At 36.7% G+C, this 16,121-nt stretch overlaps 1 protein-coding gene across 2 annotated transcripts in view; it reads left to right on the top strand.

Annotated features, from left to right (window-relative positions):
• KLHL1 (kelch like family member 1) overlaps positions 1-16,121 on the top strand; it is a 196,870-nt gene that overhangs the window by 145,567 nt on the left and 35,182 nt on the right. For both annotated transcript variants that reach the window (XM_065675814.1, XM_065675815.1), the window contains one exon: positions 4,492-4,678. In XM_065675814.1, the coding sequence (XP_065531886.1) occupies positions 4,492-4,678 (187 nt within the window). The remainder of the gene's footprint in view (positions 1-4,491; positions 4,679-16,121) is intronic.

Here is a 16,121-nt window from a genome sequence, read left to right on the forward strand (position 1 = left end):
TTGATTAGAAAATAATATCAAATACACTTTTTGAAAACAAATATAAGGAGGGACTTCTATGCCTCATTTTCCATGTAAGATGAGAAAAGCGCTTGTCCTACCAGACATAGAGTTCATATGACAATTTTCAAAAGCCTGATCTTCCTAAATGAAAGAAAGCATATTCATTATTGACTAGGGGGCTGAAGAGGGGAAACTTCAGACCTCATCCGTTCATTTGTTATTACATTAATCCAGGTTTGGCACAATGACAGCAATTTATTCAGAGATCCTGAAAGATAATCGCAGCCCTCAAAATATATTGATACATACATTCTCAATCTATTTGTATCCTGTCTGACTTTTCCTTTCATTTATTTATTTTTGCTTCATGATTGTGGGGTCATTTGTTATTGATACATAAAGTATATGAAAACATTTACATAAAACTATCTGGACCATGTTTAGTGACATTCTCTGAAAACATTATCGTCAAAGAACTTAGCCATCTTTTTGCTTTCACATTTTCATTCTTCTAACTTTCTTGCATTTTAAGTGATAAAACAACACCTTTGTGTTCATAGGTTTAGTGATAAAAAAGAAAAACACTTATTTGGTTTAGCCTTCTTAGTTGTATGTTTGTGAAGGACAGGGAATTGCTTGAAGGAGTCCAGCGCAGAGCCACAAAGATGATTAAGGGAGTGGAACATCTCCCTTATGAGGAGAGGCTGAGGGAGCTGGGTCTCTTTAGCTTGCAAAAGAGGAGACTGAGGGGTGACCTCATCAATGTTTACAAATATGTGAAGGGTAGGTGTCAGGATGATGGAGCTAGGCTTTTTTCAGTGATATCCAGTGATAGGACAAGGGGCAATGGGTGTAAACTGGAACATAGGAAGTTCCACGTTAACATCAGGAAGAACTTCTTTACTGTAAGAGTGACAGAGCACTGGAACAGGTTGCCCAGGGGGGTTGTGGAGTCTCCTACACTGGAGATATTCAAGGCCCGCCTGGACAAGTTCCTGTGTGATGTACTGTAGGTTACCCTGCTCTTGCAGGGGGGTTGGACTAGATGATCTTTTGAGGTCCCTTCCAACCCTTGGGATTCTGTGATTCTGTGATATAGCATATATTCATTATAGCATTTACTGTCTGATGTGATTTAAACACACACTGCTGGTGAGTCAGAACCATGCAGCAGCTTGCTCACTCCTCTTTTCTTGCCCCCATCCTGCCCTCCATCCAGCAGGATGGGGAGAAGAATCAAAAGAAGGTAAACCCCATAGGCTGAGATAAGAACAGTTCAATAACTAAAGTATAATGCAAAACTACTACTACTACCACCAATACTAATAATGATAAGGGAAATAACAAGGGGAGAGAATATAAAACTCAAAAAGAGAAGGGAAAAAAAACCAACAATAAAGACAAGTGATGCACAGTACAAACTGCTCACCACCCACTGACTGATACCCAGCCCAACCTGAGCAGCAATCTGGGCCTTCTGGGTGACTCCCCCCAGTTTATATACTGGGCATAACATTGTGTGCTATGGAATACCCCTTTGGCTGTTTTGGGTCAGGTATCCTGTCTTTGCTCCTTCTCAGCTTGTGCCACTCCTCACAGGCAGAGCAGGAGAGGCTGAAAAGTCCTTGATCAGGGTAAGTATTACTTTGCAACAACTGAAACATTGGTGTGTTACCAGCATTGTTCTCAGACTAAAGCTGAAACAAAGCACTGTACCAGCTACTAGTAAGGAGAAAAATAACTGTTACAGCTGACCCCAGGACACTTTTACATCCTAAGAAGAACATATGGATATGAAGATTACTTCATTTAAGATACTGTAACTGTATTATTTATGCAGTCATTGTGCAAACTAATAAATCCCATGGTTTTCTTTGTGTTACCTATTCCCCCTGCAAGATCAAGAAGAGAAGAGAACAGAACAGAATAGAATAGAATAATTTCAAATGGGAGGGGCCTACAATGATCAACTAGTCCAACCACCTGACCACTTCAGGGTAGACAGAAAGTTCAAGCATATTATTAACTGCATTGATCAAATGCCTCTTTAACACTGACAGGCACAGGGCATTGACCACTGCTCTAGGAAACCTGCTCCAGTGTCTCACCACCCTCATAGTGAAGGTGATATTAAAAGTGATATTCTAATTTGCAAGATGTGAGTAGCATTTAACCCACTCAGAATCCTCAACAACTTCATTTCTACAGTTTTACTGCAGATAAATTAAATATAATGTGCCTGGTCAACAAAGAATAATAATAAATAAAGAAGAAAATCATAATAATTTAAAAACCCAAACAACCCGCAATTTAAAATTTAAAATCATAGGTTTTGACTTGGCCACTTCCATTCAGGATTGAAATTTTGGGTGTTCAAAATACAAATTCCTGGAGAAGTCAACTTCTAGATCTGTAACAGTCAAAAAGAAATTCAAAAGTTACAAATTATTAGAAAAGAAAAATAAAGCAGAGCACATCATTATGCCACCACAAAAATGTATGTTTTGACAATATCTTTAATAATGTGTGCAGTTCTGCTCCCTTCACAGAAAGAATCTAACAAAACAGGAAAGTTCAGAAAAACCAACAAGGGTAAAAAAAGACATGAATATTCTTTCATATAAGCAATGATTAACTAAGCTAAGGTTCCTCAGTCTAGAGAACAGTCAACTAATATAGATGACTAAAGTTTAGAATATTATAAAGAACTCAATATGGCAGGGTTCAGTTATTTGTTTTCTCTTTCAATGGAAGAATCAAAGGGGCACTGGTAGGAGAAATGTATGAAACAAATTGAAAGCAAATGAAGCACTGGCAGGAGAAATGTATGAAACAAATTGAAAGCAAATGAAGCAACAGGTGCTGGGTTTAAAACCTTCATATGCAGCAAGTGATCGGCTGAATTTGTTGTGAAAAATTGTGGATGCAACAAATTTGCATAAATTCAGACAAAGGTTGAACAATTTCATGGAAGATAAGGCCCCCAAGAATTACAAAACGCATGGAAAAGACATCCACCTCAGAATGTGCCTTATCTGAAAGTTGGATATTGGGGGAATATTAAGGGAAATTACTGTATACTTTACAATAGTCCTATGGTTTGCTCCCTAGACATTGACTTATGGCCACAGCTGGAGACACATTCTCTGTAGGCTACATGAACCTCCCTACTAATTTCTTTTAATAAGCACGTCTATTGTCTGTTAGGTCATCAGCAATGTAAAGTAAGAGTTCTGGATCACCAGTCAAGGTATTGCAGTGTGTAATGCCTTTCTTTGGACCTGAATAGATTCATTCTGTGACTGAAATGTAAAATCAGAAACAGGAGTCTACTGTCTACATGTACAAGCTAATAATATTTTAGATGTCACAGAACACATGTTGTCTTCAAAAGGCTGACAGATTGACAAAGAACTGTCATTCATCCTTCAGCAGCCACTGAAGTTCAGATGAAATAGCTGACAGTCCTTAAAAGGAACCTGGCTGCCTGTGTTTAGGTAACTGCAAAGCAATTTGCATACATTTGTATATATGTGTTTCTCAGGAAGATAACACCCCATAGACTCTGGAAACTAAATTTTCCTGCTTTCTGGCCTTCATCTGCTTCTCTGAAAATGATTTGGTTTCCCAGATAGTTTTCCTATGAGATATAGAAATCTACCAGACTGTACATATATGCTGCCATATCCAATTAAAACCCACTCTAATTTAATAGTAAGCAGAATATAGGGATCAGCATCTAGAGGTAGTACTCAATTGCCTAAACATAAACATTGAGAGTCTGGTAGAGTTCTGATTCCTTAGGGTATGCAAGAGATCCATATGGGCCTGGCAGAAGACATGGCACAAAATCTGCATAAGCGTTGCACTCTTGTGATCTGGTATCAGTGGGGTCACAGGATCATTTAGGTGGGAGTAGACCACAGGTCTGTAGTCCAACATCTTGCTGAAAGTTGGGTCAACTATGATTGTCATCGTCATCATCATTTATTTTGTCTTTTGTTGTGATTAGGGCTTCTGGGTTTGTTTTGCTGGTGGTGGTTGTTTGGTTTAGTTTGAATTTAGAAATAAGGGGTGTACTTGGAAGTATTACATAAAATACTGTAGAATGTTGTTACATTACATGACTGCACATTCAAGATACTTGCAAAGAGATGCCTTCTGGATCCTTTCAGAGTTATGTTGGAAAACACTGAAGTAAGGCTGTAGCTTACAAAAGAGTACTGAATTTTCTTCAGTGTCTTCAGTAAAAGAGTAGTAAGAGTGCAGTCTTAAGGGATGGCGAAACAGAGATCTAAAAGTTGCCTTCAGTCTTTTAAAAATCAACTAAATATTTACTTTCCTGATCTTCCAAGAAAAATAGCAATGCAAACCTCTGTATTCTACAGTCAAGTGATATGATATCCATTTTGTGATCTTCTCTCATTGTATGGTATTGCTTTTCTAGGAATTTCTAGCATTTTTGATTCATGATCATGTCATTTACAGATATTGGCTGACCTAGAAAACCATGTGCTTTTTAAGGATGACCTAGAATGCCAAAAGCTTATTCTGGAAGCCATGAAATACCATCTTTTACCAGAGAGAAGAACTCTCATGCAAAGTCCAAGAACTAAACCTAGAAAATCTACAGTTGGGACACTTTATGCTGTTGGAGGAATGGATAACAATAAAGGTATTAGAGGATATCTGTTACTTTATAAAAGTTATATTTTGCATTTTCTTCAGTAGAAAATAGTCAATTAGCTTTCTATTTCAAGGCTGGGGTTGGGGATATGTAAATCAGTCAAGAAATGCTGCCAAGACTTTTGGTCCAATGAAGAGCTACTAATATTTAAGGAAAAGTATAATATTGTTCATTCTTTGTTCAAAATTATTATAGTTTCAAGAAATATTTTTAACAAAATATCTAGAGTTACATTCATTTAAAGTATTTTTAGCTTTCTAGAAATTATATTTCATTTATAACTTAGCCAAATATGTACACAACTTTTCTAATCAATGAAAAAGTTTGGTATGCAGTGTATTACATCCTTAAGTAGCTGTCTGAAATATATGGTCTTCAATGCAGAAATTTGTTAATCTTTTAGAGAAAAAAATCTAGAGAACTAGCTTAAACTAGGTTGCTACTTAGCAGGTAAAGGAAAGGGAAATTATCCCCATCTTACTGTGAAGAAAAGTAGGAAGAAGTGGAAATTTTACAAAAATATTTTATTGTTACTTGTGGTATTATGATGATGTGCTTTTATTGGTGTAAGAAGTCTAATCCACTGATTCCTTGGATGGAATGAAGTAGAATACTTGAATTAAAAGCTAGATGTTCTATAAGCCTGTATACTCAGACAGGCTTTACCTTTTTTTTTCTTAAAATTCACTAGCAGTTCCACAGTATCTAACATTTTGATGTTCATATATATACTAAATAATATGCCTTCAGAAACATCAGTTCAAATATAAAATAAATCATACTTTAAAACAAAATAAAATCAGATCAGTATTTGATAATTCTGTTTCTAGGTGTAGTTATTGCAGTTCTTTCACTAAATAGCTGTGGAAGCATCATCTGAAAAGGACATTGCATGTTTTTCAAATGCAGGTACAGCAGTAAGAAAGATTTATGACATCTGTGCTGTTTGAAAATGAAATGTTGAAATAATAGGAAAATGCTGAGGAAGGAACCAGTATGCATATCTTATTGTAGATGCAGATTATATTTGTCCTTTAAGCATTTCTAAATGTTTGTGTAGCTAAATGTTAGGTATGGATTTGCAAAGAATAGTTTTTAGATCATAAAGTATTAGAAATACAAATTTCCTCTTACTTAGGACAAATGACAGCAAACACTTTTAAGTATTCAGGCAGTGGACATGACCATAAACCTAATTTAGGTGAAGCTGTACCTGTTCTAGTTTACTATACAGATCTGTTCTTTGTCCATACAGGAAAATAAAAATAGAAATATGTAGGAAGACAGCACAGAGCGTAGCACCATTGCAGCAACACCACACAGTCTGTTTTGCAGATTCAGGTCAGGGAGAAGCAGCTTTTCTGTAGCAGCAGGAGAGAACAGAGTGTGACAGAGGTTCAGCCCTCTGTGGATGAGACTGAAAAGAAAAGAATCAGGGCTTATAAACATTTACAGCAGATAAAAACTGTTTTGAGGTAGGGCCTGGCATGGCACAGCAGTATGTATGTTGTAGGAGCTTTTGTTACAGCCAATGTAATGTGTATTTCTAATAACTGAGGCTCTGCCTCAACTGAAGATCATGCGACCTCAACTTCCATCTGCTCATCTCATCCCTCTTGTGATGCTGCTGCATCCTTGACTACCATCTGTGTTCAGTGGGTCTTGCTTCCATATGCAGGAGACCTGAGTGCTAGTCACGCATTTTGAAGAGACGCTGAGTTTATAAAGCACTCCTCAATATCTGGTCTGTGAGATGATGCTGACACTGTATTATCTCTCCTCAATATTTTATTCCCCCCCCCCCCAACTTTCTCCACTGAAATCCTGACACGAATGATTGCCATTCACAGTGATGTATTTTGATTGTGATTCACAGTGATCACCTCCTGGTGTTTGCTACCAAATATGAAGCATTTACATATAGAACTAGATGAGCTAAGCAAGTTAGCACTTTATTAGCTAGCATACAAAATAGGGGGTAAGTGCTAGTATTATGAAAGTATTTTAAGGTTATGTGGCCCATCATGTAAAAAGTATCCTAACATGCTAAATCAAGATTGTTTTGCAATCTGTTCTATAGTTATTTCCTTTTCCATAAAAAAATAGGTGATAATTAAACTCCAACAGCCAGTGATTAGAATTATGCCTGATGTGAAAAGTTAATGCAGCACAGTACTAACTGGATAGAATTAAAAGGAATAAAGTTAGATTATTTTGTAATTTTAATTTCCTAAATGTATAAACCCACTTTTACGTCTCTGTTTCCACACACCTTTATTTATTCATTTAATTTGAAAGGCACATATAAGAAACAGATTTTTTTTTTTTGTATATTTACACTAACAGAATGAGATGTGTGAGGTTAGAAGTATATGTTTCTAACAATGTTCCATGCACCTTACCCATTCATAACATCACACTGACTTCTGTAATTTGGATTAGCAGGATTTAATCATCTGGTTCTGTGCAAAAGCTAAGTAAGTGCACATGCAGAGGAGGATCCTAGACTGAAATAAGTGAGTAAATGTAAGTAATGGACATACAGCAGTTTCTGAGAATGGTAAAACACTGATTTCTTGCAGCCGTCTTGGAATCTCAAGTGCAGAATAAAAGCCGTGTGATAGAACGTGGTGTATATGGTCTATGTTAGCTAGTGATATGGAAAATTATGAGGAAAATGTACTTTCACAGAATGAAATGATTGGTATAAATAATTAAGTGATGTTATATTGATGGCAGAATACTGACTGGTCTCTCATGAAGTGTTCTGACCTTTCTCACTACTTAGCAGATAACATAATAAGGGACAAAGAGGATCTGCAGAAAAAGAAAGCAAAAGAAAACAAATGTGTCGGAGTAACCATGATCCAAAACCACTGGTATATATTACTTTTAGAGTAGCCCTAGATTTGTTCATCAATGTCCAAGATTAGTTCATTATTTACTGAATCACAGTCTTCAAGTAAATACAAGTTAACAAAGTATTGAAAAATTACATGAGCAAGAAGCACTTTTATAAAATTGTGACAGATCATTACAAAGAGGGGAACTGTTGATTACAGAAACACTGGTATTAAATGTGTGTTTTTCATTAACCTTGTAACTAGATATAGAACCTATCGCAAAAATTGTTCTGATAGCAAATTGGTGAGGTGCATCACTGGTCTATATCAAGCAATACTGAAAGTTCTGTCATTGCTATTTAGATATTTTGTTAGATATTCCAATTCTCTCGCCCCATAGGAATGGGGTGAGAATTGAAAGAATAGAAGTGAGAAAACTTATGAGTTGAGATAAACCAGTTTAATTGGTAAAGCTAAAGCTGCACACACACAAGCAAAGCAAAACAAGCAATTCATTCACTACTTCCCATTGTCAGGAAAAATGTTCAGCCATCTCCAGGAAAGCAGAACTCCATCACAATTACCGGCGAAGGCAAACACCATCACTCCAAACGTCTCCCAGTTTATATTATGACACTCTGTGGTATGGAACATCCCTTTGGTTAGTTCAGGTCAGGTGTCCTGCCTCTGCTCCCTCCTGACCCCTCTTCACTGGCAAATCCTTCCTGCCTACTCAGCACTGATGAGGCCGCACCTGGAGTGATGTGTGCAGTTCTAAGAGAGATAAGGAGCAAGAACTGCAAGACAAGGTTTTCCCTTTGAACATCAGGGAGCACTTTTTACTGTGGGGGTGACTGAGCCTGTGCCCCTGCACAGAGAGGTTGTGGAATCTCTGACCTTGGAGATACTAAAAAACTGTCTAGACAAGATCCTGGACAACTAAATGCCCAGATGTCCCTGTTTGAGCATGGGGTTGAACCAGATAACATCAGGAAGTCCCTTCCAACCTCAACTGTTCTGTGGTTCAGTAACGTATAGCATAATCATAGGTGGAGCTTGGTTAGTTGCTTCCCCAGAGGAATATGAAATAAACTGGCTAATGACTAATGAGATAATTAGATGTAGAAATCACACTAAAAATCTCTTCTTATCCAATCCTTGTAAGTATTAACATTATTATTTGTTTCTTTTCGCTCCTGTGAATTTCAATATGTTCCAGAACACAGCCTCATAGACCAGTTTGCAGTTACAGTACTTCTATTTACCTGGGCATTTCTGAATAGAAAAAAAAAAAAAAATCCAGATTGTAACGCCATCTGGTACTTTTTCAGTACTTATTTTACTTCGCTTTATTTCTGGCATTTTTTCAGTGCAGTTAACTTGTGAAATTGCTGATTCACTTATGGTTTGAAATAAAGAGAAGATCCTGAAGTGATCTATTCTGAAACCTCCACAGCTTTAATATAATGGAAAAGGCAAAGTTATCACATAGAGGATAAATTTCATCATCCCACAAACTACCCACACTGCTAATCTATTGTCCTTGTACTCACAGCTGTTGGTACAACCTATGGGGTCAAACAGAAATGAAAGAGGTTGCTGCCTTCATGGAAATACTGGGAGGATTATTCCCCCAAGAACATCCCTGTGTCCCTCCTCATTACTTCTCTGCTGCTCATTCTATTTTCTGATATTTCCAGTGGAGGTATTTTATCACTGATTAAAGTACACACAGAAAAAAAAGGAAGCCTTGCATACGTTCTAGAGAAGACACATGCATGGAACCTCTACATTGTCTTAGCTTTTTCCGTACACTAATTTATGTTCTCTGATAGCCCAAGTTTTATTGATAGTTGTTACTACTGGGATTGGCTTTGGAGTAAACTAAATAGTTTATTCCAGCACAAATCCTGGATTTTCTGGAGACAGTTCACTGCTGGAACCACCCTCAATAGTCAGTGTGTATAGGTCTTCAAATGTTTGCACCTCCTGCCCTGTGCAGTCCTCCAGCTCTGTCTTGCACTTTCACCCACCTAATAAATCCTCATGCCAAATTCTAGGAAATACTCCAGAAGGCTGTAGTTTCACTCATAAGAACATCCAAATAAGCTTCAGTACAGCTCTCACCTTATTTCTAATGATCTGAACTGGAAAACCAAGCACACTTATCACTTTGGACTACAGAAGGCACCATATAGAGAGCTCAGTGGATACCAGGCATTAGCTGGCTCTTATCCATTGAAGTTATGGTTAGCATCCTTTAGAGCAGGTTTACTTTAGAGGGCAGTAATTGCAGCAAAACAGAATCTCCCAGGAACTGAGCCAACAGGTATGCAGTGTGGATAAGCATCTGTATAGCTATAATGATAAACAATAAAAGGCTAATAAATAATCGGAAATTGGTGCTGTTGCAGAGCCAAACTGCTCAGTTCACATTTTTAAACCAAATTATGATCAAAGCAGCTTATTGATTTATTTATGGTACCTAATCAACTGACAATCAGACAAACTGTGTTTAGGATAATACCAGTCATGCAATAGATAAACCGCAATACTAGACACTAATATGAATTAGCTTCTTCAAATTTCTGAACAACTTTCTTGAGAAAATTCCCAAACAGTTCTAGTCACAGACACACACATGCACACACATACACACACACCCCCCAGAAACATGCACCCATTCCTTCACGGATCATGCAGGTCACCATTATCACCTACCCAGTGATGGGAACTCCGCTGGGTACACACCCATCCTGCAGGAGATGCAGTTGCCCCAGAATTTGCTGTTGTCCACACATAGAACTTCTTTTCATTGTTAATACCTTATTTACAAAATTTCCAGTGGGAAAAGAACTGCTTTTAAAGAAGAGGCATGTGTGTTGTTGATGAGCGAAGGTAGACTAGCATGCTGCATGACATACAATTTTAGACTAGATAGAAACATACAATAAAACATGAATGTTTTATGTTGTAAAACATAACATTATGTTGTAAAACAAAACACCTGACACTAACATCGTTGCCTAAAATTACTGTCAAAAATCTGTCCTTTCTGATACTCTTTAAAATACAAATATTATTAGAAAAACTTGTAGCAGCTTTAGAGAATTCTGATCCCACTTAATAACTAAAAATTCCAAAAGATTTTCTGATATTTGTTCATGTCACTTTATAGCACATCCTAATGTTTTTGGTTGTTGGGTCTTTCTTTGACTAATAATTTTTTTGTGTACAATTTTTGGAGTGCTTAAAGGAGTTTCTTACATTCTAAGTGAAGAATAGTGAACTGCTCCCCTGTTTTCTGTATAGTTCTTTCTTTACCAAGAGATTATCCTCAGTAGATGCATCCGTAACCTGTTTAGGTCACATTCTTTCCACTTGAGTAACCGTCTTTTCAGTTCAAAATGTAATGTTGCAGATCACTAGATCAAGGTCATCCCTTTGCACCCACTCACAGTAGCATCTCTAAATCTTAAACAAAATGGTCAGAGTACAAGTCAGCAACAGCTTTAGTGTGGAGGATTAGCTTGCCAAGTCTTATCTCCAAATTTTCGCCATTCTGCTAATTCATGGACAGTGTGAGGGTTAACAAAACATCCCTTAGTCTGTCCATAAGCTAACAGTCCCTGCAGGTCTTTCTGCAGGTCGATCCCTTTAACCTGCCGCTTTTGTAAGAAGGCAGTAAATAAATCATACGCCACTTGCCTTTCCATACCTTAGCGCGCTTGTTGCAGCCCCTTCAGGTTTCGGCTGCGCGTATCGGCCGGGCTCATCTATACGGTCACCCAGGGTCCGGCGCTTAAAATCCTGAGATCTTGGCGCTTTGACCGTCCTGTGGCTGCGATCAGGACCCGAGCAGAACTTACGTCGTCCCACTGTAGTGTTCGAGGGATCACGTCGGGGTCACCATTTGTGGGAATCGCCAGGAGACAAGCTCATCAGATGATGACCAACAAGTCTCGTCTATTGCTAAGCAGATGGACACTTATATACTTTGCATACAGAGATCATTAGCTCATAGCTTTTACATGTTACAAGATCATTGGCTTATAGCTTTTACATGTTACAAGATCATTGGCTTATAGCTTTTACATGTTACAGGATCATTGGTTTATAGCTTCTACATTTTTGCAGCTACACCGTGCACCCCCCCCCCCCCCACCATCCTCCTTCTCATGCACTTATCACTTAGTGGCCTTGGCTGTGATTGGTCATAGTATGTTGCTGTTTGCCGGTGTCCTTCATTTCCTCATTATCTGGCGTGAGAGGTTTGCATCATGTTCTACACAGATGTCTTGTTTCAGCTCGTTGATGGGAGCGTGACCTTTGACCTTTTTTCGACAAGCTAATCCTCCACACTTTAGTATAGCAAAATCAGCAGAAAGTAAAAAAAAAAAAGGGAGGTAAAAAAAAGGGAGAAATTTTGTCACGATAAATGTAGAACCTACTACGCCTTCTTCATGGGTTTAAGTATTGAATCATTCTAGCTATGAGAAAAAAAAAGCTCTTTTATGGTGGAAAAGTCTCCATTGAATACAAAGGTGGTGTCTGGGGCAAGGGGAGATATTAAGGCATTTGTGTCTGTTTCTGAAGCAATTTTAACTTCATTTATATCAGAGTTCCTGCATTTATACTTAAATGAATACATTGCTCTTATAGTCTCAGACATTCTTCATGAAGTTTATCTGACTTCATGTGGTCTGCATCTATTTGATAACATCTTTGGAAGACAGGTTCTAGATATTTCTCCATTTGACTTAACACATTGAGTTACAAGCAGTATTTTAATGCATTTACTCTTTTTCATTATATATATATATATATATATAATGACCTTGCTATATATATATTTAGTCTTCAATCACCTATGAAAAAATAATGTGAATGACAATCTCTTTTATACTAAATTATTGATTTAAAAATCATGAGCAAGGAAATGTAATATGCTTAACTTCAGAAAAAAAGAGTACGTATGAGAGAAACATAACAAAAAGATCACTTGAAAAGGTCTCACCAAAACAATTTCACAATTTCACAGGCTTACAAATTAAAACCAAAAAAATAGGTATTTGTGTTTTGTGATGATGTACAGATTTGTAGGTGAAAGTAAACTTACCAGATATAGCACTTTACTGTTTCATCAGAAATATTGGATTGTAGAAACACAAACACCCTGTTGCATACATATTGGAGTTGTCAGCAGCAGTTGGAGCGTCATGCAAAACCACCCTGATCATTCTAAGTTTTCTTTGTAGGTCTGTCATTATCACTTAAACCTTGATTAATCAGGGCTTATAATGCCCATGATAGAACACACAATATGCAAAGCTAATGTAATCCAGTACCCCATTGGATAATAAGTAGAATTTCAGTTAGAAAAAAAAGAAAGCATCCAGAATATCAAGAAAAATCCTTCACTTCTAATTGGAGATAATTTGTACTGCCACAGTCATATTATAGGTTTTAAATTTACCGTGCAAATAGCTGTTAAATGAATCCTGTTTCACCTCTCAGTGTTTTCTTTCATACATTCTGTCTTCAGTACTACTCATTGAAATAGCTCAGACATTTTTAGAGATCTGTCCATCTGAAAGATAGGAGTTTGTGCTTGTACATGTAAATAGGAGAACTGCATGAGTGCATAGCATGTTTATTATAAGATCCTCAATATTCTATGTATTCGCTTTTCTTTAATCTAGCAGATTCATATCCAAAATCTTAAAGAGTGTCTAATAAGTCATGTTTTTCCTTTTCATCATTAAATGACTAAAAAACATTGGAATGATACATGACTGAAATAAATTATAATACAATACATTTTAATGTTATTTAATGTAATTTCTTAATTAAGTTAGCAGTATTTTAATTTGTGCTTAGTGTGTTTTACTTATACTGTGGCATCCCGTGTGTTTTGTTTTATAGGTAAATATGTCTATCTCTGCACAATCAGCACATACACTGCACCTAAAAAATGAGTAATGTATTTTTGCTAATTTTCTTTTAATTTGTATTTTTGTGTTAAACCTGTATCTCCTGTTTCCCTAAGAAAATATACCATTGTATCTTTTCTGCTTCCTTCCATCCTCCTATTCTTGGGAAATCAGATTTTTTTCCATTTTTCTGAATTATTTAACCAGAATTTTAGTTTGCCCATGAAGACTGGAAAAAAGTAGTTGTCTACAGATTTCTAACATTGGTAAGTCATCCTACCACAGCCTGTATAGAACTGGGGTAGGCAGGATTAACCAACATTGGTCATTTCTTCCAGTTTGTACAGTTTGGAAGTTGCTTCAGTTAGGAGTTGGCTCTGCTGGCTGCCATATACAAGTGATGGCAGAGAGAAGAAAGCTTCCTGAGCCCAGCTGGCATGTGGTGCTGTCACCTTTTGCTTGTCACTGCAACCAGCATCTCGCTGTCTTTCCACAGCGCCACACCGTGGTGGTTTAAAATAAGTTGTTTGACTCTAGTTACTGATCTCACCTTGGAAGTAGTGAAAATTAATAAGAGGGTTTCTTCCCTTTTTTTCTGCTAGATGCATATGTACAGGGAATATTCTAGAGTCCCTCCAGACCTCGTGGCAAAGAGTGATTTGTGTTCCTGTAATCTAATTATATTAGATAATTAGATAATTAGATTGCAGGAACAATCTAACTTATTCAGAATTAATGAAAGAATGCGAGGCCTATGTCATAGACACAGTGTTTTCATATCACAGTTTAGATGCATAGAATTGTATAGAGGTGCTTGAGTTTACAAAGCCTGCTAAAATCCTTTTCAAAGTAACTGCAGGATAGAAGGAACTGCAGGTTGGCCCCCAACCTGCCAGTGAGGAGTGGACACTGAAGTGATTGCTGCAACCAGGTGTTTCTTCTATTTTTGTTTTACTGCTCACACTAGAACCCAGTAAGGAAAAAATATGTATGAAATATAAGCATTCAGGACTGTCATCTTCTTCTGATAATCTCACCTTCACTTTACTATCTGCTTTATCATTTTCCTTTCTTTCGTCCTCCCACCCACCTCACCCTCCCTCTTCCCCCATTTACCTCTCTCTAGTTAAATCCAGCAAATAAATATATGACCGTAGAACTAACCAATATTTGCTGTTATCAAACTGTTTATTTTTTATGTCTTCTTCATCCTAAGTCTTGTTTTCAGTCTGTAATAGATTTAGTTGATTTTATTTTAAATTTTTTTCAGTGTCTAACTAAATGGGACCTATTTGTGAGTAGTTCTATACATACTAACACAGTAAACATAGGCTAGATTTTTCTGGCCCTGAAATCTACAGCCTGTTTAAATCCTGAATTCATATATTTTTATTTACCTAAATAAAAATTAATAAATTTACAGTTATTCACAATTCTAAGTGCACCAATACATTATTATTAATACAATAAAAATCACATCAACATTACAGTAAATTCAACAATAAGGTCTTCATTGAGCATTTTGGTTTCCGGTAGCTTTAATAAACTTTAAGATCTCTTTTTTCTCATACATGTATAGCTAAATAAACTTGTCTATGTTTTTTCTTTCTGCTATGTTTTTTTCCTATACTTCTGACAGTTTTCAGTGGCACCTGAGAAAATCATAACTTCTTGCATCTGTGGAACAGAGACTTAATCTAAGACAATGGGGCCTCCTATAGAGCTATCACTGTTATGTGTGCCCACGTTATTCAGCTGTACCATGAAAAGATTCCTATGAAATTATAGACCCTTCATGACCTGTAGACAAGTTGGACCATGTATGGTCTCTCTCTATCAGTTGTTTCTAGTTTCCTGCTTTCCTTCTGATATCATTGTAGTTTAAAAGGGACTTGCCTATTTCTTCTTTTTCCAGAATAAATATTCTACCAGTTTGTAGAGAGCAAGTGTGGTAGTTGATATGACGACTGAGAAAAGGACATGATTTCTGCTAAAACCAAAACCAAGCAAAGAACATATTCAAAGATGAATGAGGGACTAAAATTACATCAGCTTTCTACTGACAAGTGGAAAGATGGAACATCAATAAAAAATTGAAGTACATATAAAGGTTAAGTTTAATGTGACTCATAATTTACTGTTAATTGTTTAGTGATTACTTTCTGTGAAGGCAGATATCCATCATAATCACTTTGACCCACATAATCCCGTAATACTTGTAATACCACTGACCACCTAAATTCTGTGTGTGTTCCTTATTGAAGATATATCTATCAAAAAATATCCCTTACAGAAAATACCTGCCATATTTCGTATATATCTGAAATTCTTATATTGTTTTACTCACATAAGTACAGTTGTGATCTGTGGTTACTGCCCCACTACCCTTTTAAGTGAAAAACTTCTTTTATAAACATCCATTAGTTTGTTATTATCCAAAGTTTTTTAGGAAAGCAAGTTTCACTTGCATTCATGATGGCAAAGACTATATAACTTGGCATGTTGTTGCATGCTTAAGGATGTATTTATGACTAGTATACTTTCCTAGAATTTTGTGCGGTGAGATTTTGTTGCAATTTTCTGATGCATTTTGACAAGTCAGTTGGATTGATGGGTCACTCCTTTTCTGACTGTTCATCTTGTTCTGATTACTCT

The sequence above is a fragment of the Lathamus discolor genome, chromosome 4, assembly GCF_037157495.1.
Source record: "Lathamus discolor isolate bLatDis1 chromosome 4, bLatDis1.hap1, whole genome shotgun sequence".
NCBI lineage: Eukaryota > Metazoa > Chordata > Aves > Psittaciformes > Psittacidae > Lathamus > Lathamus discolor.